Source organism: Glycine soja, chromosome 20, assembly GCF_004193775.1.
Source record: "Glycine soja cultivar W05 chromosome 20, ASM419377v2, whole genome shotgun sequence".
Taxonomy (NCBI): Eukaryota; Viridiplantae; Streptophyta; class Magnoliopsida; order Fabales; family Fabaceae; genus Glycine; species Glycine soja.
This window is the reverse complement of record NC_041021.1, coordinates 1,881,696-1,906,209: the sequence shown is the minus strand read 5'-3', so window position 1 is coordinate 1,906,209 and position 24,514 is coordinate 1,881,696. Positions and strand designations below refer to the sequence as shown.

At 33.3% G+C, this 24,514-nt stretch overlaps 3 protein-coding genes across 8 annotated transcripts; 1 reads left to right on the top strand and 2 right to left on the bottom strand.

Moving 5' to 3' along the window:
* Window positions 1-1,113: 1,113 nt before the first annotated feature.
* LOC114402772 lies at window positions 1,114-2,756 on the bottom strand. Its single transcript, XM_028365435.1, has 5 exons — window positions 2,634-2,756; window positions 2,314-2,501; window positions 2,059-2,221; window positions 1,711-1,967; window positions 1,114-1,569 (listed from the first exon to the last, which is right to left on the bottom strand). The coding sequence occupies exons 1-4, from the start codon at window positions 2,709-2,711 to the stop codon at window positions 1,893-1,895; spliced, it is 504 nt and encodes a 167-aa protein (XP_028221236.1). The 5' UTR covers window positions 2,712-2,756; the 3' UTR covers window positions 1,114-1,569; window positions 1,711-1,892.
* Window positions 2,757-5,474: 2,718 nt separating this feature from the next.
* LOC114403250 (succinate dehydrogenase subunit 6, mitochondrial) lies at window positions 5,475-9,628 on the top strand. 4 transcript variants are annotated; one of them, XM_028366079.1, is made up of 4 exons: window positions 5,475-5,640; window positions 6,132-6,331; window positions 8,833-8,935; window positions 9,183-9,628. In XM_028366079.1, exons 2-4 carry the CDS (start codon window positions 6,161-6,163, stop codon window positions 9,332-9,334), a joined length of 426 nt encoding a protein of 141 aa, XP_028221880.1. In that variant the 5' UTR covers window positions 5,475-5,640; window positions 6,132-6,160; the 3' UTR covers window positions 9,335-9,628. The 4 variants fall into 4 exon arrangements, with proteins under 4 accessions (XP_028221880.1, XP_028221881.1, XP_028221882.1 ...); XM_028366080.1 differs by having other exon boundaries at window positions 5,482-5,635; XM_028366081.1 differs by having other exon boundaries at window positions 5,488-5,640; window positions 6,089-6,331.
* A 3,931-nt stretch (window positions 9,629-13,559) lies between these two features.
* Window positions 13,560-16,339, bottom strand: LOC114402714 (glucan endo-1,3-beta-glucosidase 14-like). 3 transcript variants are annotated; one of them, XM_028365371.1, is made up of 3 exons: window positions 16,095-16,339; window positions 14,812-15,866; window positions 13,560-14,277 (listed from the first exon to the last, which is right to left on the bottom strand). In XM_028365371.1, the coding sequence occupies exons 1-3, from the start codon at window positions 16,156-16,158 to the stop codon at window positions 14,191-14,193; spliced, it is 1,206 nt and encodes a 401-aa protein (XP_028221172.1). In that variant the 5' UTR covers window positions 16,159-16,339; the 3' UTR covers window positions 13,560-14,190. The 3 variants fall into 3 exon arrangements, with proteins under 3 accessions (XP_028221172.1, XP_028221173.1, XP_028221174.1); XM_028365372.1 differs by having other exon boundaries at window positions 13,560-14,274; XM_028365373.1 differs by having other exon boundaries at window positions 13,560-14,052.
* Between the last annotated feature and the right edge of the window lie 8,175 nt (window positions 16,340-24,514).

Here is a 24,514-nt window from a genome sequence, read left to right as displayed (position 1 = left end):
CATGATAGCACATCATAATGTCAGGAAGAAAAAAGGTAATAACGAAAATATTATAGAAGATGTTGTATTGGATGCTGGAAAGAAGGTTTCAAAGATTATGGTAACAAATGGTAATAAAATTAAAGGACATGATTTGTGATTTTAAATCAAGAAACTAATTCGACTCATTCATTGGAGCCAATTTCAGGAAGAGTAATCTTTGAAAAGATTCCACTTAAAGAGGATAATTCTGGTATGATTGAGGTAGGTCTAGTTGTTAAAAATAAGGAGATTTCTTTAGGTTAGTAATATGAGATAGTTAGGAAAACTAGTGACATGTGCATTATAGCAAATTCATATAAAATCAACTAGTGGAGGTATGGAGGCATTTTTGGCCAAGGACTCAAGTCGCAGTAAGTTTCCAATATTTTCTGAAAGTTCATATGAATGTAATCGTTTGAAATTGTCATGGTACAAGTAAAGGTTTTAGTAGCTTGATTAAAAATACTATGAAGCGTTATCTAACCTCTTTTATATATTTCAGGCACGACTAAAAGCATAAGGTAAAGAAAAAAAAAAGTTATAGCTTAAGGTAATCATTGCCCAATGTGAGACTTGAAGAGGTGTCTATGTTAATAAGTCACCAAATAGCTGGAGAAAAGCTATCCAAGGAAGCTTTTCTTTAAACTCGTTTTTGTTGTTTTCTTTCTTTAAAATAAGCTCTTTTATTTTTTTTAAGAGCCTTAATAAGAAGATATTTGGCTTAGCTTCTCCTCAATGATTTTTTAAGAGCTTCTATAAAAGTTGGACCAAACACTAGTATGAGTTGCAAATTAATGAATTTTTTTTCCACATTTTTTATATAGTTCTGAATTTTGTTTGTAATGCCTCGAGAGCATATTTGTCTATAATTAGTTTCCTATAAGTTTTTGTTTTTTTTTATGTAATGTCTAGGATCATGAGAATGAAGAATAACTTTCTTAAAATTACTCTTGGTGTAACTTAATCCTTCCTCTTAAAAATAAGGTCTGCAAAAACTTCATTGTCATATGTTATCCATATGATTTGAAAAGGAGTGATTAATTTGTTCTTGTTAATTGCAAATCATTAAGAGGTATGCCTAAGTCTGACATAGATCTCTAACAAACTATATTATGTACCTCTCACGGGTTAAGAAGGAATTATCTATTTCTAAATATTTTGGTACAATTAACAATCTTAGCAATCCTTGATCAAAGTTTAGTTACTCGACTTATTGCTTCTCTCTTGAGTTTTGATCATGTGTCATCAGAATAGTCCTTTTCTTTTTGGTCAATATAAACAAAGGGCTAAGCCTCTAAGGAACAAATTCAAGTTCAAGAATAGTTAGCCATTACTCTTCACCTCCAATCCCTTATCTTGCGTTTGCGTAATCAGAATACTCCGAAGCTGCTTTTGCAACTGTGCTTTTACTTGTTGGTTATAATCAATGTTTCTACACACACTCTCCTTTTCAGCCAGGAGTTCCAACCTTCTCATTTCAGCAGCAGCTATCTCCAAATTGCAAGAGTCACCACTGCTGCTTCTAAGTTCCACAAAAGAGGACCTCAGCTGAAAACCAAAACCACATTTCAATTCAAAACCTTAACAACACCAAAATTACATTTTATGTCAGAATTGAAAACACATAACAAGTGCAAGGTTTTAATAAGGGATCCACAACTAAGAAGCACGGACACCCCAGTCCCTTACCGTGTCCGATGTCCGACACGCGTCCATCTCAGTATCCGACACGCAGCGTGTCAGTATCTGACACCGACACGACACCTGTACTACATTCTATATTTTGAACATTTTAGGTGTTCACGTGTCTGCGTTCATGTTGTGTCCGGTGTCCATGTCGGTGCTTCGTAGATCCGCAATATCAAGATATTTTAACTGTCCGCAAACCGCAATGCTACCAACAACCGGAAGTGGGACCGCATCTGTCCGTGACCGATATTTAAAACCTTGAACGAGTGATTTACAACAACTTCAGGTATTCTGTTCAACCATTGATAGCAAGTGAAACTGTTTTACTTTCAATTATGACATTGTTACCTCGTTGACTCTATTCCTCAAACTCTGAACTTCCACTTTACATTTCACCACAAACCTATCCGCGATTTCCTTGAACTCCTTCATTTCGATCCATTTTGCATCGTAAAAGCAATCTCTTTTCACGCGCAATTCCTCAAGCTCCTCCACCTCGTTCTGCATCGACCTAAATTTGAGCCAAATTAATCAACTAATTTCACTGAATAACAGAGAAATTCAATTCAAGTTCAACACGCACGCACGTGGCTATACTTATACCTCAGTTCTAGTGAAAGCGATTCGTGATTGGCTTCGAGGTTCTCGATTTGAGACTTGAGAGCAAGAAGCTTGAAATGCTGCGACGCGATTTTCTGATCGAGCCACGAGCACCTCTGTTCCGTGGCTCTGATGTTTGCGAGCATTGAAGCCAAAACGCGGTACTTGTTCCCTTGCAACTCTTTCTCTGCCTGCAAAGTTGTGACATAGAGAAAATTAGGGTTCGGAATACGGATCTTGATCTTGCAAGCTCGGAATTTAATGTCGTTTGGAAAAATTGAAATGTTGAATTGTTTGGTAGGTTAATTGAATTTGAATTGAACCTGGAGAAGAGAGAGACGTTGAATTCGCGTGCGGTCCATGTGGTGGAGCCGTTCGTGGAATGCGGAGGAAAGCGCCATTGCTGCTGCACTGGTGACGAAGAAATGAATACAACGAAATCTTATTGCTTATTTAGGGGGAATTATTATTATTATTAGAGGAAAACGAGTAATGGCAAATTTAAAGAAAAAAATAATTACTCTTTTCATTTCTTTTAATTTATCGTTTTAGATTAAAAAAAAAAGAATGCTTATATGTTATTTTAGAACTTTGAAATGATTTTTTTCAATCTTGGTATAACATTGATTGTAATAGTGGAAGGAGTATTACATGAACAAAAAAGAGAGAAATTAATTGAAAATAAGAGGTGATTATAGATAAATAAAGGATGTGATAAAAGGAATGGAGGAAGTATGATATGTGCTCTTATTTTTAAAGAAATAAATGGACTAGTTTGATGTTATATGTGACCCAATTGAAGGGATTTAAATTTCTTCAACAAAATGTAATGGAACAACATAATACTATTATCATTAGAAAATGTGCTTTTACTTTTTTCTTTTTTTTGGTGAAACCAATTTTAAAGAAACATGATGATCCTTACGTCTGATAAGCTCGCAGTGGAATTACCAACAAAAAAAAATAGTCTAACACCCTTCTACTATTTTGTGACATTTCTCATCTTTTTCTTAATCATGAGGAATAATTACATATTATTTAATAAGGTAGAAATCCAAACTAAATAAAGATACTTAAAACTAAAAACATAAACATTTACAATACAATACTAGAAATGTAGCGAAATATTATTTTCCTAACTAGTAAATTATCACCCTTCTACCCTCTCAAAAAAAAAAAAATCATCACCCTTCTATTCGTTGAATGTCATTTTGTCTAAGATTATATATTTGGCTTAGTCACATTTCTCACCCTAAAGTTTGATTTTGTTACGAATTTTGCTCTCACATATTTTTTCCCCACAAATTTTGCCCCAAAATTTTGAAAAGTGATAAATTTGTATTTTCCTTCAATTGTCTATTAATTTTGTTAGTTGACCCTAAAAATATGGGACAAAATATGCAACATCATTAAAATATGAGAACAAAATAAACAAATTTAGTAGACAATTGAAAAAAGGTCAAATTCGCCACATTTTTAAATTTGGAAGCAATGTAAAAAAATAAGTGGGTGTAAAATTTATAACAAAGTCAAACTTTGGACACATAAATTGTAATTAAATTTATGTATTTATTTGAATTAAAAATATATAATATTGTAGGAGTATATTTTATGGTGTGTTTAGTTTGAAAAAAGGTGAAAGGGAGGGATTTTTTTTAGTTTTACCTTAGATTCTTTAAAAGAATTAGAGAGAAGTAGAAGAGAAATGAAGGGAAAAAAATTCCTCTTCTACATTTACCTCTTTTTCAATAATAGGAAAATTTGGAAGGGAAAGAAAAAAGTATGTTTTTTTAATTACAAATATTAAATTGTCTTCAAATTTTATTTTATTTTATTTGTCATCTCTTCTATTACTATTTATAAGGATATAATAATATATTATTCATATTGTCTCTATCATGCTTCTGTGAACTAAATAAGGTGACTTTTTTTTTTTTAATTTCCTCTCTTCTGTCCCATTACCAATTTCCTAACATTCTTCAAACTAAATACATTATTATTAGGCTTTGTTTGAACTGATTATCTGAAATGAGATGGATTAACAGTTTCAAAATTGTAGATATTTAAGATTAGAGTATACCCATGAACTTTTAATAAGTATTATATAGTAACGTATTTAGTCTAAAATATCTTTATTTAATATAAGTTATAAATGTGATTTGTTGTTGATTAAAGTATTTTTAAATAGGCTACAAATATAGTGTTCATATGAAAGTTAATTATAATTATTTTAAATAAGAATATATGTGCAAAAAAATATTATTAATACTTAAGATGAAACATCAATGTTTTTTAAATAAAAAAAAATAAAAACCAATAATTTTGGAATTGAAGGAGCAATATAATTAGTTTATCTTTTTTTTATCCAAAAAATTAAAAATAAATACTAAAAAAATTATAATGACTTATATACTCTCCATAAACAATTGAGATATATGTACATTAGAATTAAGTTGTCTAACAAGCACTGTAGAACTCTTGCTATTTCATGCAGCTGAGTTCCACCAACTCTTGCCAGGTGTATATATTTTATTTTAAGAAAAGGTATACATATGTTAAAAAGCTTAATTTAATGAGTATTACTTACCCCACGTAATGGGTAAAATACTCCTTGTTTATAAGGTTGAAATTAAAAGTGATGCTTCATCCTTTATATGATTCAAATGCATTTTTTTTTATTTTTAGGCTAAAATATTTCTAATTAAATAAGAAATTATAATCGCAAATGATCAGAAGAAAGAAATAAAATATTAAATATAATGACAGTTTAAAAAAACATTTATTGCTATTAACTAAAATATCTAAGTAAGAAAATGATATTTTTATTATATTTCATATTAATATATTCTGTTTCACTTTATATTATTTTGCTCCGCTTCATTACTCCTAGATATCCAAATAAAATCTTAGTAACATATATAACTCATCAAACTTCAGATATTTTTTTTTCAAAGAAAATTTGGACATGTACTTAGCGGTGGCTAAAGCACTGCTTGAAATATTACAGTAGAATTAAATTTATAATTAAATATCTTTTTTTAAAAATAATTAAATAGTAAAAGTAAAACTAGAAAATAGCTGGTTAATTCATAGCATATATGCCAAAAAGAAAATCCATGACCCAAATGATGGATCTGAAAGCATAAATTAAATGGGCTTTGTTTTTTGTTTTTCGGAAGTCTTAAATGGGCATTGTTGTCTGAGTGTCGAGACTCGAGAGTTTTCAAATCGTAAAACCTAAATAAATACATCACTGCCTTCAGAAAACGACTGCGCCTAGCTTCTAGCCACCCTTTAATCTTCGTCAACGTTACTTTTCCACCTCGTACGGTAACACACGCTTCTTCTTCTTCTTCTTCTTCTTCTTCTTCTTCAAATTGGTACTTGGATTCTGTGTTTGCTTAATTGAACCTCTGATCCATGAATCTGAACGATTTCATCCAAATCATTACCATTTGTTTCTTTAATTTGAAGGAAGATATTTTTCTATATGTTAGCTGGATGATTCAGATTCCATTTTTTTTGACAAATATGAAAATGGATAGATTAATTTCGATTTCGATCAGGATTTTGACTTTCACGCGAATGAGTTTTTATGAAGAAATCCAGCGTTTTAGATTGAATGATTAATGATTAAAGTTTGGAGAGTACTTTTACGGATTTCAATGCATAATAATGAATTCTAATGCACCAAATGAAGAAGGAAGAAATTGTTGCTTTAGTTTTTAGGCTTTCCCTGCTTTAATTCTAACATGCACTGAAATTTTACTTGATTCAGTGATTAATCTTTGTGGGTGATTGAATTTGGCTGGTTACTGCAGAGGGATTCAATTGAGAGGGAAAGGGACTGATGGCAGACAACACACAGTCTTACTGGGAAGGCTACAAAGCGTTTTGGTCAGAGAGGTTTTCCTTTTTGAGCAACTATTCGAGGTTCATCAACCGTGATAAACCCATCCCTTCCTGGTCAAGCTCTGATGTCGAGGAGTTCATTGCTTCTGATCCTGTTCATGGACCCGTCGTAATAATTCTCTCACTTTATCTACATTTATGCCTTTGATGATGTTGTTTAAGCTTATTTATTGATGCTCTTTGCCTTGTTTTTTTGAATGATTACATTGTATCCTGAGCTTGCTATTGCTATTATTATTGTTGTTTGCGTGTTTTCTCTCAAGTGTGCTTCGTTAGTTTTATTTTGGAATTTTACTATCCGGTGCTCTGCATGTTTAAATCTGGTTCCTTATGTTATATTTCTTGATGTTCGGTTGGGTATTGTCTGTTTCCGTAAAATGGTAGTTGGTATTTCCTCTACGGAAATTTATTTGGACTTCGAAGACTGTTATTTTACAAACTGTTTGTGGAGATTACATCTGCCAATGGACTCCTTCTTTGCTCACCAAGACAGAAGTAGAAGACACAGGTTGTCCTTTACTTGTATATGAAAGTCCATGAGAAGGTGGTGTAGATTTTGCAGTACTAGGCCTTTCATTGATAAAGAAAACTTGTTAAATGTAAAAATGTAAAAGCTTTTAATCTATTTATCTAGTATAAACATGGCATAAGACTTTGACAAAAAAATTAGTGAGACTTGTTAAGGCACTAAAGCATTAAGTAGTTTATGATACATGTTTGCACTTTGCACAATTAGTTGGAAATTTCTGCATTGTTTTCCATTCATTATTCCTGGTTCATTCCAAATGTTGGTGCATTTTTTTAGTTTGTTTACACTAAGATTGCAGCCACATTAAGAAATGGAAAGCGTTGTTTCTCGGGCAGTGTTCCACCTGATCCAGATGGAATAGACCATTGGACTCACCTAAAACAAGGTGCTATTGTGCCAGTAACTCAAATGTGGAACCAACCATATATCTGTATATTTTCAATTCCTGGCCCTGTTATGCCAGGTTGGCCTCACTGCATGTCTGCATACCTCTTCTGTTGGTCTTGCATTAATCACTCTGTAATCTCTAGTACTTTTTTGTGAATTTTAAGCATTTAAAGTCACTGATTTAGACAAATAACGTTAGATGACTTATTACGTGGAATCCCTCACAGTCATGGTTTTAAATTGCATCTGTGGATATTAAAATTGTGTTTGTGATGTGGTTGCAGATGCTTCCCATACAGTTATAATGTGGCTGCAATTGCCGTTTTGGAGGAATTCAAAACCCAGCTCACAATCAATGATAGTAGCACTGACTATTAGGCGTTGACAGATTTAATACTGTTATACTGTATGAAGCTAAGTTAGTGTGTGTTTGCCTGTTTGGTTTGGCTTACTTTGAGGAAATAATCACTTATTTGGAAACTGAAAAAAATATTTTTTTTCATTTCCTTTAAGTTATTAGGATACTCCATTTGTAATATACTCAATCTTGAGTTAGGCATTAACCATGTGTTTTCAAAAGTTTTGTCCTTTCAACATAATAGAGCTCTTCCGTAAATAGAACATCCTTGGGACTCTTTTTCTTTGAACTATGGTTCTTATCTCTTTGAACTCTTTCCATCATTCATTGGTTTTGCTAATATGCATTATTTTTATAATGTCATTACACACTAGACATAACATTTGTCTCTATATGAGTGGTTGTGATTCTTATAGTCTGAAGAGATAAAAAAAACTGAGCATGTTTCCAACACCTCTGGTGAGGTGATCTCCTTGAAACAAACTACAACAAGGTGCTATTGCACCAATACCTGTCTATTTTGCATTCTCAGCCATGTTATGTCAGGTTGGCTGTGCCGCCACTGCATAATTCACTTTGCAATCTTCAGTAGTTTTTTGCACAACTATCTAATTGCTTAAAGTCACCAGCTTAGACAAATAATCTTTGATGACTTGTTAAGTGGAATCACTTACAATCAATGGCAGTGGCACTTTTAGGCATACACAGATTTAATAGTTTCTATTGTATGGAGCAAAGTTAAGGAAATCTTATTTCCCTTGAAGTTATTAGGATGCTCCATTCTAGTGTATTCAATCTTGAGCTGGGTATTAACTATGTCTTTTTCAAAAGTTTTGTCCTTTCAACATAATAGAGTTTGTCCATCAAGTGAATGCCCTTTCAACATCATTATGGTGCTTATCACTTCTCATCATTCATGATTTTGCCAATATGCATTGTTGTCATAATGTCATCACTCACTAGACATGACAACATTTTATCTACAATTTGGTGGTTGTGATGTTTATAATCCAAAGGACTCAAAGGTGATTACCTTGAATCATCCCGTGACTGCCTCCAAAAGAGGAAAAATAGATGTTGTATGAAACAAAAATATAATGGACAAATTATGTTTTTCTGTTTCATATGGTATTGTTTATGTTTTAGCTCATTCTCTTAATAAGTGGCAAATGACAGAAAATCTATGTTGCCAACTACATCCTATATCACTAACTGTTTGTGGCTGTTATCATTTTCTGTATTTCACCTGCTGGAATATTAAATTTATATTGAAGTTTTCCATCAAAATACTATGATCTGAAGTGCTGTGTGGGTAATTTCCCTTTTCCCATTTCAGCTGAAAAGTGCTAGAGAAGCAGTGCAATTTGGCCTCACAGGAAGTGCTTTGGGAGCATTATTTACTGCAGGCTATGCCTGGAAATATTCAAAGAGTTTACATGGTAATCTACCACTTCTCATACTACTGAAATCTTTTTCTACAGCACTGTGCTTTTTGATAGCTCTCAAGTTGATTATCATATAGTAAGCAAAAACAGACATCATTCTTGCTCCTTTTGACTCTTGAAGATGTTTTAGACTCTAAATTGGTTTTATAATATTTTGTATATAGTGTTGTCATAAAAGTAGTATGAAAAACTGATTAATATACATTGTTAATCTTTTACTTTTCCCTACCGTATTAAACAGGCGCTGGACTGTCATTTTTAGCTGGAGGTATATTTGGGTGGACTTTTGGGCATGAAATCGCAAATCACACACTTCAACTTTACAGGGTAGACACATTGGCTGCTGAGACCAAGTTTCTGGACTGGTGGAATAAGAAGACTGGAGGGTATTAAAACTGTTGGCTTATGGGAATTAATGCTACATTTGTTATCGTTTCTGAAAAATGAAGAATAATTTTTGGTGTTGGCAGTGCGATTTATGCTCACTGAATAAGTATGTTGTGAATTAGGTTATGTTTTAAAACTAATGCATCATCGCAAAACAAATGGTGACTTGTGCCATTTTTTCTCTGTATTGTTGTGCTGTTGTTTATTAGTCTGGGACCAATGGTTGAGAGAGGTCATAAGTGCTGGCATTTTCATATTGTTCCACCGCTAATACAATCGAGACAACATACTTTTTCTGCTTGCATTAGTCATAAGTAAAAATACGAGTAATTTTTTTTTGACTAATCAGGACACTAAAAATTATACACGCTAGTCAGAGTAAAAACCAAGTTTCACATAAGATTCGTACTGTTTCCTCATTGGTTTTTTCGTTATCTTCTCATTTCCTATCACGACTTATTCAGAAGTACGTGTTTGTTAAGCGTCACTTTGGATTAGAGTTTTCATACACGCTAGTCGGAGTAAAATTTTGATTTTAGCAAAAATGAATTTGAGTGAATTGGTTTATGTTTGGAAATTATTGGAGGGAAGTGATTTTTTGCATGGTAAATGTTTAGATAGTGTTGATGCAAAATGCTTTGGGATATACAATTTTAGGGAAGATATAATAGGAATATTTTGTCAAATGAAAATAATCTTTTTGTATATACATAAAAATGAGATTTTATTAAATTTAGAATGAACAAAAAATGTGGTTTTCACATTATGGGAATTAAATTCAAGTATATATAAAAATGTGATTTTCACTATTATCAAACTCTTGAGTTAACTCGCTAACTCTTATGAGTTTACCAGTAGTTGACTCTTGAGTAAACTCTTTTTTTAGAGACTTCGGGTAATTTTTAAGTAAACTCGATAGACTCTCGAGTTTACCACCGAGTCAACGAGTAAGTTAAAAAAATTAGATCAAAATGTAAGTCATTTTTTATTGTTTTATATGTGTTTAATATTCAACATATCTTCATTTAGCATGTTATTTTTAAATATAAAATTCTCACCTTTAATAATATCAAACTTTTGTTCTTTAATAACATCAAACCCTGGATGAGAATGATTTACCACTATTATTATCTCTATCTACTAGTGATTTATTATTACTAGACTTGTTATTTAAGTATCCTGAACTTTATGATTTATTGTTTTGTTTTGCTTTATCTTATTATTGAAATGTTTAATTAGTATGTTATTTATAAATATTTTATTATTATTTTTATATGAAGTAGACTCGAGTCTATGAAACTCTCACGAGTATAACCTTGATTTTTACATTATGGGAATTAAATTCAAGTATATACAACCAAGTCTAGAGCAATCTATGTACACATTCGAAGTAAAGCACGTCCTCCAAAAGAGGTTTCCCATAACAGTGTCACCTTAAATCGGTGCCTCATTTCTGTTTTTTCTTTTTATGTTCATGGGTGAGGCTACTGAAGTCAAAATATGTACTCCCATCTGCTCTTTGCTTATCTCCAAAATATGAATATATATTCATCAAGCGATTCTATGTGTAAGTAATCTGTAAGGTAATTGTTTCCTCAATCTTTTTGCTGCAATTCAGATTTTAATTGAGAAGATCATGGAGGTCAGGGCTAAAGTTTTGACATTCTCTTCAAGCTTCATTTCTCTTTAAATCTTCAGGAGGTCATTATGGGATTGTAATTTGTTTCAAAAGTTAATTCGATAAATTATTCAGACTAGTGTTTCTTTTGACTATTTTAATTGCCATTTCGACAGGTAGAATTGCACTGTGATTAGCCAGAGCCGGTGAACATTTTTTTAATATAGGAGAAACAATTGAGATTGTGCTCTCCTAATATCGATGGTTGTAGTGCTGCTCAACTATTTGTCACTATTGTTTTAAGCATTATTTGGAATATATTGAGTGATTGCGAGATTTTCATTTGCATGTATTCTTTTTGGTGGCTACTGCTTCATTACCAACCAAAAAGAGGAGACAATCAGCCGTTACGTGATTTTCTTATAGTATTTTAATGTATTATTATGGTTCTAGGGAATGTGAACAATAGTATAGCATATAAAAAGTATGATTATGATGAAGGAATAAAAGAAGTGGAGTAGCTATAGAGCTCTACATATGATGTAGGAACAATAAGCCGTTACTTGGGGTTGTCTGGTTCCAAACTACATTCGAGGCTTTTGGTGTTTGTCTAAGGTTTCAGATGATAATGCCAAAGTTAAGGCAAATTTGACACGTGGAGACCCCCTGGTGAGCCACCTAAGAGAAACGTATTGAAATATTGAAAACATGTTTGCATTCCAAGATAAGAAAAAGAAAGAAAAATGCCACAACTTATGCAGCAGTTGAATCATACTAGTTTTAAAGTAATTCTATACGCAACCTTTTAATTATCAGGGCATTTTTTTTCGCCATTGCCCCCTAAAATTCAGCAGGGCCATGTAGAAGTTCGTGCCGAGCGATAGATTCTGACTTAATGCTCTTACTACAGTTCAAGAGAGACAACACAAACAATAAGAAATTGACAATTTTACTTAGGATACAACATTATAATTCAACGTAGTAAATGACATAAGATCGTGTTTGGATGAGGGAATTTAAAATTATAAAAAATTTAAATTTTAAGAATTTTAAATATTTCAATTGAAATTTTTTTATTTTTAAAATTTTATATTTGGATAAAAAAAATTAAAATTATGAGATCAAAGAAAATGAATGCAAAGGGAAGAGAAGATATGATTGTGTGCTTTAAAAGAAAAGAATATTGATGGGGCATGGGGGGTCGCAGGAAATCAGAACACAACGGTATACACCATCACATCCGACTACAATATTTAGTCAACAAGGCAAGGCATGACCCAGGCCCTCCGTGTTGGCGAGTACCTCCGCCGCGTGATGGGCAGCTACGACTGCTCTCCTGACTGGCGGGTGCAGTTCTACGTGTCCCCCTACGCCCACACCTGATCGATGCTTTGCGAGCTCAGACAGTGTTTCTTGAAGATCGGCGTAAGAGTTGCGAGTTTAAAAATGAGATTTCGAAAACTTTCAAGTGAAAGAGAAAATCAAGGGAAAACGCAAACGCTTTTAGAAAATTCTTCTGTCAAGAAGATAATTTCAATTTCTTACCTTTTAAAAAGAAATTAAAATTTCACTAAAATTCTGTTTTAAAATTTCAAAAATTTAAATTCTTTATAAAAAAAATCCAAACAATAAATTTTAGATAAAAAAAATTAAATTCTCTAATAAATTTTTTCCCTCAGTTAAAATTCTCATCCAAACGCATTATAAAAGAATATGCAATGGCATCTTAGAATACAAGGACAACAATCTTTCCAATTCTATCTTAGTCAAGCACTTGTTGAGATTATTATGGGATGGTCCCTACTTGAGAATGTGTCACGTTAAACTTGTAATCAAAGTTTTAAAAAGGCCAAAATGTTGTCATATTAACAGTTGTATGCAGGAAGCAATTTTAAATCAGAATGTTCAGTTCCTCAAGATGATGACGATGCAAAAACACTTAGTGGGATTTGTTTGCAAATTGCCTTTGTATTATGTTATGCCCCCTAAAGAAAAAGAATTGTTTTCTTCTTCTTTCTATTTTTTCAGGGTTGGTCAGCTTGAGGATTTGAGGAGTACATGTGCACAACCACAACCACCTTCATTGATGTCAAAGAGCTAGATCAATCCCCATCATCTTCTGATAAGGCTGAAATTTGATTGTCCACTTCAAAATAGAAATAAAATAGATTTTTTTTTTTTATAAAGGCACCTTTGCTAAAGGGGTCAGCAATGACCCTATGCTGACGGTTATTTGGCCAGGGAATAAAGCAGAACCGTCCTATTGTCTGCTTGAGGATAATAAAAGAGGCAAACAAAGCCTTAACTTTGAGCACTTTAATTAGATTTTCATTAATATCATATTTTTTTGAACTTTGTACTATGATAAAATACACAAGTTGATACCCAAAGTAGTTTGGCCCAATGGAAGCGCATTAAGGCTTGAAAATATGTACAGGAATACTCCACAAGAAGGTCTCTAGCTTGAATCCTGCAAAAAATATCCCCTTCAAGAGGGAGAATACCCATATCGCTCCATCCTTCAGGACTGTGAAGCTTCCCTCCACAGTTTTAAAGTTATTGTAAAAAAAAAATACACAAGTTGATAAAAGGGGCAAATGACAGATCAAAGAATGGTATTACTAATACCAGAATGTACTTTTATAATTATTTATATACAAAGAGAACAGTTGTGGATTCCACGTCCCATAATAAGGGGCTTTTCTTAGCATCCAATAAGGTGAGGCATAAGGAAGACAAGCCTAGCCTTAAAACCTTTTCCTCAATCAGAAACATATATTTTTCTCTTCTTCTGATGAATGAAATCAATTCTACAAAAATCAGCAATATACAAACATATTTCCTATTTGACAATTCAGCTAATAAATGAATGAAGTGGCTTTTTGGATCTTATCTTCCTAAAATAAGCTCAATCTAACGTCATTGCCACATGGTTGATGCTGGAATGTGACTAATGGCGGGGTAAGTGAATGAAAGTGTAGCCACTCTGTGAAAGTTGATCTTCCAAATGAATTGAATTGAATTGAATTGCCTTGCCTCTTCGCCGTATTGTAGATTTTGTTTGTTGCCCTCATCATTTAGAAAGTGTGTGTGTTGGTCCTGATTTCTGCAAAATAGGTACCTTTAATATAGATCATACTAGAGATACTCCATTTTGCAACTTGAAGGATGTATTATCCCAAATTTTCGTTATTTTGATACATATACACATGATTCACTCCACAAGAATATAATAATATTCTTCTCAAACAAAGCCACAAAGGGCTGAAGTCAGCAAACACACAAACATCCAGAAGAAGAACAAGCTTTGAAATCCATTTGATGCTGCCTGCTTCAAAGTAAAATTTGATTTAAAAATAAGAAGAAAAAAAAAGAAAGATAACAGAAGATAATTAGATTGACACTGCTGAGAATGCACCAACTACTAACTACCTACTTAAAAATACCAAGATAGCATACTTGAAACTTGAAAGTATTTTGCTAAAATATATAATTATGAATTTGACTATCTGTAAATTACATTACATACAAATACAAACCCCTTTTAAATTGATAAACTTCTTCTCCCAATTGTTTAGATTACATTTTTTTTTTGTCATACAATTTTATTTTTTGTGTGAACCAAGGTATCTCGACCAAAAGCCAATGACTAATCTCTCAAGATATTGAGATTCATTTAAGAGGTTAACCTCTTCCAGCAGATATTTTTTCATATGCACGAGACATGGATCTAACCCATGACCATATGCTTAAAAAAGACAAGGTTATTTACCACATCATGTTGGTTCTGTCATAAGTTTTGCTATAAGCTAAATAACTTTTGTAGAGTTGGGGTGGGAAATAAAAGACTGGTTTTTATTTTTACCTTTATTTTAGTGGCAGAGGAGGTAAGAGAAATTGAAGTGGATGAAGTGGATGAGTCTGCAAAAGCAGCCAACCCTACATTGTAAGCCATAGTTTCATCAGGTTGAAAGAGACCATAGTTCCTTTCCGAGGTTGCTCCACTCTTCATGTCCTCATTGAACAATGCAAAAATGTATGCTTCCAACCTCATTCTAGGACTAAAAGGTGTCCCTTCATTAGCCATTTGCCTTCTCAGCAAATTCCTGTTATAAGTTTGAGCATTCTGCACTGACGCACCAATCTCATTAGGGTCTCCTTGGGATGGCCAACCAGTCTCAGATACCCTAACCTCAATCCCACTAAAACCCAATTTAGCAATGGCAAATGAGACTGCATCCACCTGAGCATAGAGCATGTTATCATAGTGTAGGTTGGTGTAAGGGTCAACCATTCCTTCATTAGGATTGAATAAAACATAGTCCAATGGAATCCTATTAGGGTCATCCTTGTATGCAAAGTAAGGGTATGCATTGATCCAAAAGGGTGCCTTAGTGGTGGCCAAGAAGTTCAAAAACTGGGACATGATCCCTGAGATCTCACTCTTGAAACTACCAGCTGAAGGAGGGTATGATTCCTGAAGCACTTCTAAGGAACTCGGCGTCGAAACGTGGATGTTGGAGTCTAGGCCTAGCTGAACTAGAGCATTGTGGATGTTCACCACTGCTGGAACAAGATACTGAATTAGAGTTTTGTCACCATTTGTGTATAACTCATTCCCTACTTGAATTCCTGTGATCTTTGTGTCTGGGAGGTATGGTTTGATATGGCCACTCACCCATTGAAGGGCTTGTTGTGGATCATTTAACTGGCTTAGCATGTTGTTTTCAACCGTAACAATGACCTCAACGTTTGATTTAGCAAAAGCTGTCAAAATCTGAGGGTTGGTGTCATAAATTCTTGTTTTTGTGACCTTTAAGTTGCTGAAGAGTTCAAGGACTTTGTCTGGAGGGGGCAAATTGTTAGCTACTTGGCCATAGTTGATTCCAAATGATGCAACACGTCCAAAAAATCCAATATCTGTGGTTTGCAAAATCAGTGAAAATTCGTTAGTACTTAAAAAAGTTTCAAGGGAACCAAACTTATTATTCTACTTTTTTTCCATATCAATGGTATCAAGTTAGTAAAACAAAAATGTCAGCTCAAACAGGATTGCCTCCAGGGGAAAAAGTAAAGCAAAAATGCAACAACAAAAACATGCATAATGAACAGAAAAAAAAAAGAAACAAAACAAAACAAGCAAGACACCTGAAGAGAAAAACAATGTCACGAGAATATAGCTGATTGCTATTCTTCGGATAAATGTTGCCATTGTGACTTGAGACTGAGGGTGACACAATGAGATTGAAGAGTTTCAAAATTACTCAGATATGATATAGATAATAGTCTTATAGAGCTATCTTCAGCAAGGGAATTCCTGTATTTCCTTGTTTGAAAAATTTTGGAGGCAGAATACAAGGAAAAAAAAAGAGAGGATTTATGTATGGTTCCTTAGTGGTAAGGGCTTTTTAATTGGCACCGTTTGTCCTTATATTTATATTGTTTTGGACAGGTTGTCTCTTTCCAACCCACGCCAACTTCCAAAGATGCGCATTCTCTAAAATACCATTCAAAAGCAAAGAGGAACTCCACACAACTTGGTAAAATACTAGAGGCTAGCTAGCTAGCTAGTCATCGCCACAAGATAAAAAAATTGAGGTTAGGTGAAAGTTAGTTGACCATTATTGTGATTCCGTATCACTAATCATGCTTCCGTGCATCTTCCTGAAATACATCACCTTAAATTTAACGAATGCTTGTCTTGAATGAATTAGTATAAATGTTAAATAGATGTCTATGTGCATGTCAACTAATTATAATCAAATCATTAAAAATATATTTATGTTAACCCGAAAAGAATTGAATTAAGATTTCTTAAAAAAATAAATATATAAATATGATATTCCGAATTTATTGTAATAAATGTAATTTACTATTCATATAATATTTGATTCAGAGAAAATTGAATATCTTTTATTTATGCCTAATTAATTCAGTAACTCAATATAAACTCTCATCCATTCTGTATTTAGACGCACAGTTTCAAACACAAAATACTTATGATTTTTTTCTCGTTTGATATGGCATTCAGAGACGGGCAGATTTATCTTAAGAACTGTACCTACCTGGTAGACTTATTGTCCTAGAAACAAAATTTTCTGACAAACTATGTGCATCATCGGTTCACCACTCTAAATTTTGAGTTTGAATTTTATGAATATAAAAAAATACTTAAAAAAGGAGATCTCACTTAACATAGTCCAGCTAAGTTTTCTACAAAAAAATCGGTCATTCACATAATCGTAAATACTATGTTGCTATATGATAACAAAAAACAGGTAAACATTTACTTTAATCAACCATCAATGAGATCAAAACTATCAATAATATTACAAAATCATAAATACTACTGTATCCAGCTATATGATAACAAAATCCAGGTAAACATTTACTTTAATCAATCATTAATGAGAGCAAAACTATCAATAATATTACGTACACATACATAACCCCTTCACATATCAAAGTTATATTCAAACACTATCAATTACTAATTTTTTCAAGAAAAAACAACTAAAATTACATATAGATTATTCTTTGATTGGAGTCAAATATATCTTCATTTATGTACGTAGTATATTTTTATTGGAGAAAGCTTAATAGAAGCAAATAGGAGGAACAAAACAGTTGGTTCATCACCTTTTAAAATCATTTTCAAATACCATCAATCAACCTTTTTTATCACCAATAATTATGAGCATGTAATTGTCATTGTTCCTCTCTTGATTCCCACTTTTATTGACATTAATAGGAAATGTAACTGATTGATTAATGGTAGGAGATTTGAATTTCAAATTCTTGAATTTAAATGTCATAACTTTCCTTGTCTATTTAATTAAATCTTTTTTAAAAAAATTCTTTTGAAATAAACATTAAAATTACAACCATCCCCTACATATTTCAAAATAATAAACTACATTTAATAAATAAAAGAAAATTCCTGGGTCAACATGAGGTGTAATGCATCGAACTTGGTATAGCAAGCTATATGAACCAGACCTAAAATAATAGGACTTAACACATGTGTAGTTGGTGTAGCAAGTTATATGAACCAAAAACACTTGGCGCGTGATAGCGGTCTATCAATCATAAGACACCCCCACAGTCTTTGTTGTTATCATTGTGTTACGTGTTTCGCAGCAAAACTTGTTCGATAATATTCTGCAATGCTAATCAGCAAGTGTATTGAGTCGCACAAGTAATATAAAACGGTAAGAACCAAGTATCGAATCACATGGAACTTGTTTCATTAAGAAAATATATGTTCAATGAGCAAACATTTGTATGAAGCAAGTAAATGTTGAAAATGGTTTTATCTAAAAGTCTAAATAACTACAAATTAAAATATCTAAAAGTTGAGAAGTAAAACAGTCAAGTAACAAGCGTTGGGTCATTCTACTGAACTTACTTTGATGTTGCTAAATGTTTTTCTCTATTTAACATTGTTTTAGTGTTCTTATGCTAAAAAACTACCCAAACCAAGATCCCTCGAGTGAATGGGCCTAACTTTATTTAAAGCTCGTCCTTGATCCCTCAACAAACTTAGTCTATAAGAATTGCATTACGATTACAACATAATAAGGACTAGATTGGTGCACTCTGTCCCCAGACATACAGTTTTCTAGCTTGCTCTATCAAGTTCTAAGATTTTAAAGCACTTCCCAGTACTAAAAATCCTAACTATGCATACAAATGGGTGATCAAGCCACAAGCATACAGAAATAAGCATAAATAGAAGCAATGAACACATAAAAACAACTTTAAATAGATAGTAAGAGAATATTACATCAAAGGTTCAACAGAACTCCCCAACAAGAGATTTAGCTTTCCATTACAAGTTAGCAACTTTCAGCACAAAGGATAGATTTTAAGGAAAAACTAAGGCTACAAATGGTTGAGGATGTCTCCTCCAACCTCTAGAATCTTAAAATCACTCCTTTAACCTAAACTCTCTTGGAGGCTGAGGCTCTGTCATTCTAGCTTCTTCTATTGCTCTGTTTTTCGACTCTTCCCTTTGATTTTACACCCACTTTAGTGTTTTAAAGGCTCATTGACCTTTCAGATTCTAAAGGCTTGCTAAGCGCGAGTTAGTGAAATTTGGCTTAGCGAGCTAGGCGCGCTAAGCGCGAGAAGGGACAAATGACTCGCTGGGCGAGCTGGTGGCACATTGGGCGCGGGCATCTGTGACTGATCCTCTTTTAGGGTTTCCCAATGCGCTAAGCGAGCTGAGTGCCTCGCTTAGCGGATGTCACTCGTTAAGTGCATAGGCCTCGCTTAGCGAGACACCAACTGCTAGACCTTCTCTTCGTTTGACCTGAAACTGAAGTGATATCAACATTAATTCACAAAATGGGAATATCTATTAGGTAAAATCAAACTAAACATGAAATATGTACAATTCCTACAAAAAGAACCATAAATTGGAGGAAAGATGCTAATTTCATGAAACTATTCAATAACAAAGTTAGTCGTAAATGACGACTAACATTGCGTTACTAGGCCAGGCGCGTGCCTGATATTCATGAGTGCTCTAGAGATCTCCCCAAGATCTCATGCAAGTGGCCCCACTTTACACTCATATAGCTGATTTCATCAAGTGCATGCTACAAATCATACACCACCCATAAGGGATATGAGAATCATTAAAAACTTTATAAGATGTAAAGCTTTCTCAAACATGTAAAGTTTACTATAAAGTTTATCCTCTCATTAATGCAGCTCTAACACTTTCTCATACCATAGGAAAGGACTAAAAGCAAATTGATAGAAATCATGTTGAGTGTTAGCAGAACTGACAAGTGACTTGTTTTTATCCATATAAACCTTTTTCATGGGATCTCCAATCACAAAGGTTGAGTTACCGTCACTTGTTTGCTTTCAAGTGGCTTAAGTCCCATTCCCCTCGATGTTTCCTTCCGACTTCACATAATCTATGGAAATTGTTCCATCTTTTAGCAGTTGCTTAACCACATTATGTTTCAGTTGTATATGTTTATTTTTCCCATTGAATGTTTTATTCTAAGCCACCACTATGCTGACTGGGAATCACAATGCATATATATTGATGGGGTCAATTTCATTCCCAAAGGAATGTTAGCTAAGAAGTTTTTCAACCACTCAGCCTCACTACCAACCATTTCTAGAGCAACAAACTTTAACTCTATTATTAATCTAGCAATAATAGTTTGTCTGGTTGATCTCCAAGCTATCGCACCACCACTAAGAGTAAACACATAATCACTAGTGGATTTTGTCTCATCTAAATCAAAGATCCAATTAGCATCACTATACCCTTCAAGTGCTGCGGGAAATCCATTGTATTCAATACCATAATCCATAGTAGCTCTCAGATATCTAATGAGTCTAACAAGTGCATCCTGATGGTCCTAATTAGGACTATGGGTATATCTACTCAATCTGCCTACTGCATATGCAATATCAGGTCTAAAAAAGTTCATCAAATACAGTAAGCTCCCAATGATTTGGGCATATTAAGTTTGAGCAATTGGTTATCCTTTATTCTTCTTTAATTGAGAGTTAGCATCATAAGTATCTTCTTTCCTTATAATTTTAACTCCCAAAATAATACTTGCTTCACCCATGTCTTTCATATCAAATTCAGATGCTAAGAAAGATTTAGTTTTAAAAACTATATCATTGCATGTATCAAAAATAAACATGTCATCCACATAAAAGCATATAATAACATGATCATCATTCACAGGCTTTCTATATACGCATATATCAGCATCACTATTAGAAAAACCATCAACAAGTAAAGTCTCATTAAATTTTTCATGCCATTGTTTAGGTACTTGTTTTAAACCATATAGGGATTTTAAAAGTTTGCACACTTTATTCTCTTGACCATCCACCACACACCCCTCAGGTTGAGTCATATATATCTCTTCCTTTAAATCACCATTCAAGAAAATTGTCTTAACATCTATTTGATGAATCACTAATTTATGGATTGCAGCTAAGGCTATCAAAATCCTTGTAACAGGTTCAAAGGTATAAAAAAAATCTATATTAAGTTTATGAGTAAACCCTTTAGCAACCAACCTTTCCTTGTACTTATCTATAGATCCATCACGATTATACTTCCTCTTAAAGATCCATTTACATCCAATAGGATTTGCACCCTCAGGTAGATCTACTAAAATCCATGTATTATTCTTTTCAATAGAGTCAATTTCAGTCCTAATGGCTTGCTCCCAAAGGTTTGCATTTGAAGAACTAACAACTTCTGAAAAACTTAAGGGATCATCATTAATAAGATATGTATACAAGTCATCTCCAAAACATTTCTCTGTCCTATGTCTTTTACTTCTCCTCAAATCCTCGCTTATAGGTTTGCTATAGGTTTCAACTAGTTGTTCAAGACTAGAAATGGTATTGGAACTAGCCCTAGACCTCAAAGGAAAAACGTCCTCAAAGAATTCGACATTCTTAGTCTCCATGATGGTGTCGCACTCAATCATATCACTCTTAAGAACTAGAAATCTATAGGAAGCACTATGTTCAGTATAACCAATAAATAGGCAATTAGAAGTCTTAGATCCTATTTTCCTTTTCTTTGGTTCAAGTAACATCACTTTGGCTAGGCACCCCCACACTCTCATATATCTGAGGTTTGATTTATATCCTTTCCATAACTCATAAGGGCTCAAACCTATTTTCTTATGTGGAATTCTATTTTGTAAAAAACAAGCAGTCAAGAGGGCTTCTCCCCAAAGGTTGTTAGGAGCAAAGGAACTAACAAGTAAAGCATTCATCATTTCCTTAAGGGTTCTATTTTTCCTTTCAACTACTCCATTTGACTCGGGTGAATATGGTGGGGTTACTTCATGAATTATACCTTCTTTTTCACAAAGGTCATTAAACAAAGTGTACTCACTACCTCTATCAGATCTTAGCCTCTTGATTTTTCAATTCAATTGATTTTAAACTTTGGCTTTATAAGATAAGAGCATATCAAATGTTTCATCTTTGTGTCTAATTAGATAAACTTTAGTATATCTAGAGTAATCATCTATAAAGGTTACAAAGTAACTTTTACCTCCTCTTGTCACAGTTTGTTTAAAATCAATAAGATCAGAATAAATTAAGCCTAGCAGTTCAGTTTCACGTTGTACAAAAGGACATGATTTCTTAGTTAATTTTTGATTCAACACATATTTCATATTTCTTACTTTGTTTATCATGCATATTAATTAAACCTAGTCGTTGCAATTTCATAACATACGTTGGATTAACATGTCCTAATCTAGCATGCCATATACCATAAGAATTAATCAAGTAAGCAGAAGAAGATACATTCTCATTAATCACTTTAGAAACATTAAGTACAAAGAAACCCTGATCATAATAACCCTTCCCCACAAATACATTATTCTTAGTCATAACTATCTTATCGAACTCAAAGGATATCTTTACCCCAACCTTTCCCAACAATGTTAGCCCAACCTTGTTCTTCTCTATCCCCCCAGCAGCGTAGGAGGTAAACATACTCTTATTAGCACAGATGTGCCTGGTAGCCCTAGAGTCTACCACTCATTTATTCACGTTGGTGACAACATTCACTTGAGAAATGACTGCATCAATAATGTCATCTCCTTCAACTAGGTTAGCCTTAGGCTTAGGAGGATTGTCATTTCTCACAACTTTGTACCTGCACCGGGGAACAAAATGTCCTGGCTTCTCACAAATAAAACATGCTCCCTTTTTCTTGAAAGAAGGATTAGAAGCAGGAGTACGTGGGATGGAATTAGAAGAAGCAACACGTGGGTTATTATATTTGTACTTATTTTTGTTATTGTGATCAGTTTTGTTGGCATACCTCTTATGAAATGGTTTGTCTTGTACTGTGTTTTCCTTGGCAGACATTGCTTTGGTCCTTGCTGCAACACTTTCCTTCATATTCGTATCTTCAATGATAATGTGAGTGATAAGATCTGGAAGTGACATCTGTTTGTGTCTGTGCTTTAACTGTTGTTTATAGTCTGTCCAGGACTCTGGTAGCTTCTCAATTAGGAGTTTAGAAATGAACTCATCAAGTAGAGAGATGTTTTCAATCTTTAGGTCTTCCAACAGCTTGTGGTATTCATTGATTTGTACCTTGATGTCTTTTTCTTCGTTCATGGTCAAACAGTAGTAGTTGGTGATGATGAATCTCTATCTGACCACGTCCTCAACAGTGTATTTGAGTATGAGAGAGTATCATATCTCTTTGAATTCCTTGTAGGAGCAGTAGACATCGAAAAGATCATTAGACAAGACACTTAACAAAGTGTGATGACATACCTTATTGGCTTGAACTCATTGTTAAAGTTGACTGCCATTATCAACAACATCAGGTTTGGGAGTGGAAAGAGCGAAGACAACTCCATGCATGTCTAGTAAAGTATGAACGCGTTCTTGCCAACGATAGAAATTTTGGCCAATGAAGACCTCAATTTATGAGATATTAGATAGCAGCTTGGCAAAGGTTGCAGTCGGCGGCGTGGGGTTGGAAGCGTCGACATTGTTGACTGGTTTTTCAACTTTAACCATGATACAAACATTTTAGATTGTTGTTGTTGATATCGAAAATCACGAATGCGATTAAACTTTCTGAGGTGTGAAAGTCACTGACCTAAAAGGTTTATCCGTGTTGTCCCACACAAACCTCCCAGGATACAATAGGAACATCGTAGCAGAGTTAAGGTTATAAAACTCATAAAAAAAAATAATTGACCCAAAAATAAAAAGAGAGAAAGTTTAATAGAAGCAAAAAGAATGAACAAAACAATTGACTCATTACCTTTTAAAATCATGTTCAAATACCATAAGCTTAATAGAATCTTTTTTTATCACTAATTATGAGTCTATAATTATCCTTCTTCTCCTTTTGATTCCCATTTTTATTGACATTATTAGGAAATTATTAGGAAATGTAACTGATTGCTTGAGGGTGGGAGACTTAAATTTTAAATTCTTAAATGTCATAACTTTTCTATTTCATTTAATTATATCTTTTTTTAAAAAAAAATTAAAATAAATATTAAAATTACAACAATAAATACACTGAAGAGCCGTGTGCAGACATAGAGCTTTTGTGTAGGGCCCTCGGAACTGACCCTTTTTGACTTTGGCGATCTTTTTCTTAAGAAAATTTTCAGCCGTGATGTGTAATGGGGGCTTTTCTTCGCAGCGCTAACTCATATATACGTGTAAAACGTACTACTATATATTATCATCTTGCAGAAAGCTCTTATATTTAGTTTTTTCAAATTTTGACTATATTATTTTTTTATGATGTGAAAATTTTAGTCCATTATATACAAATTACGATCATATTATTTTTTTAAAATGTTATTTATCAATTCTTACAAAAGATTAGTCTAACTTATTTTTTCAATTATATAATAATAATAATAATAATAATAATAATAATAATAATAATAATAATAATAATAATAATAATAATAAACGTATCCATCATTAAGTTTATTAGAAACAACTTTTATGACTTCTATTATTTTTAGGAAAAGCAAGCTGGCGTCATGGATCATGTGCTTGAATTC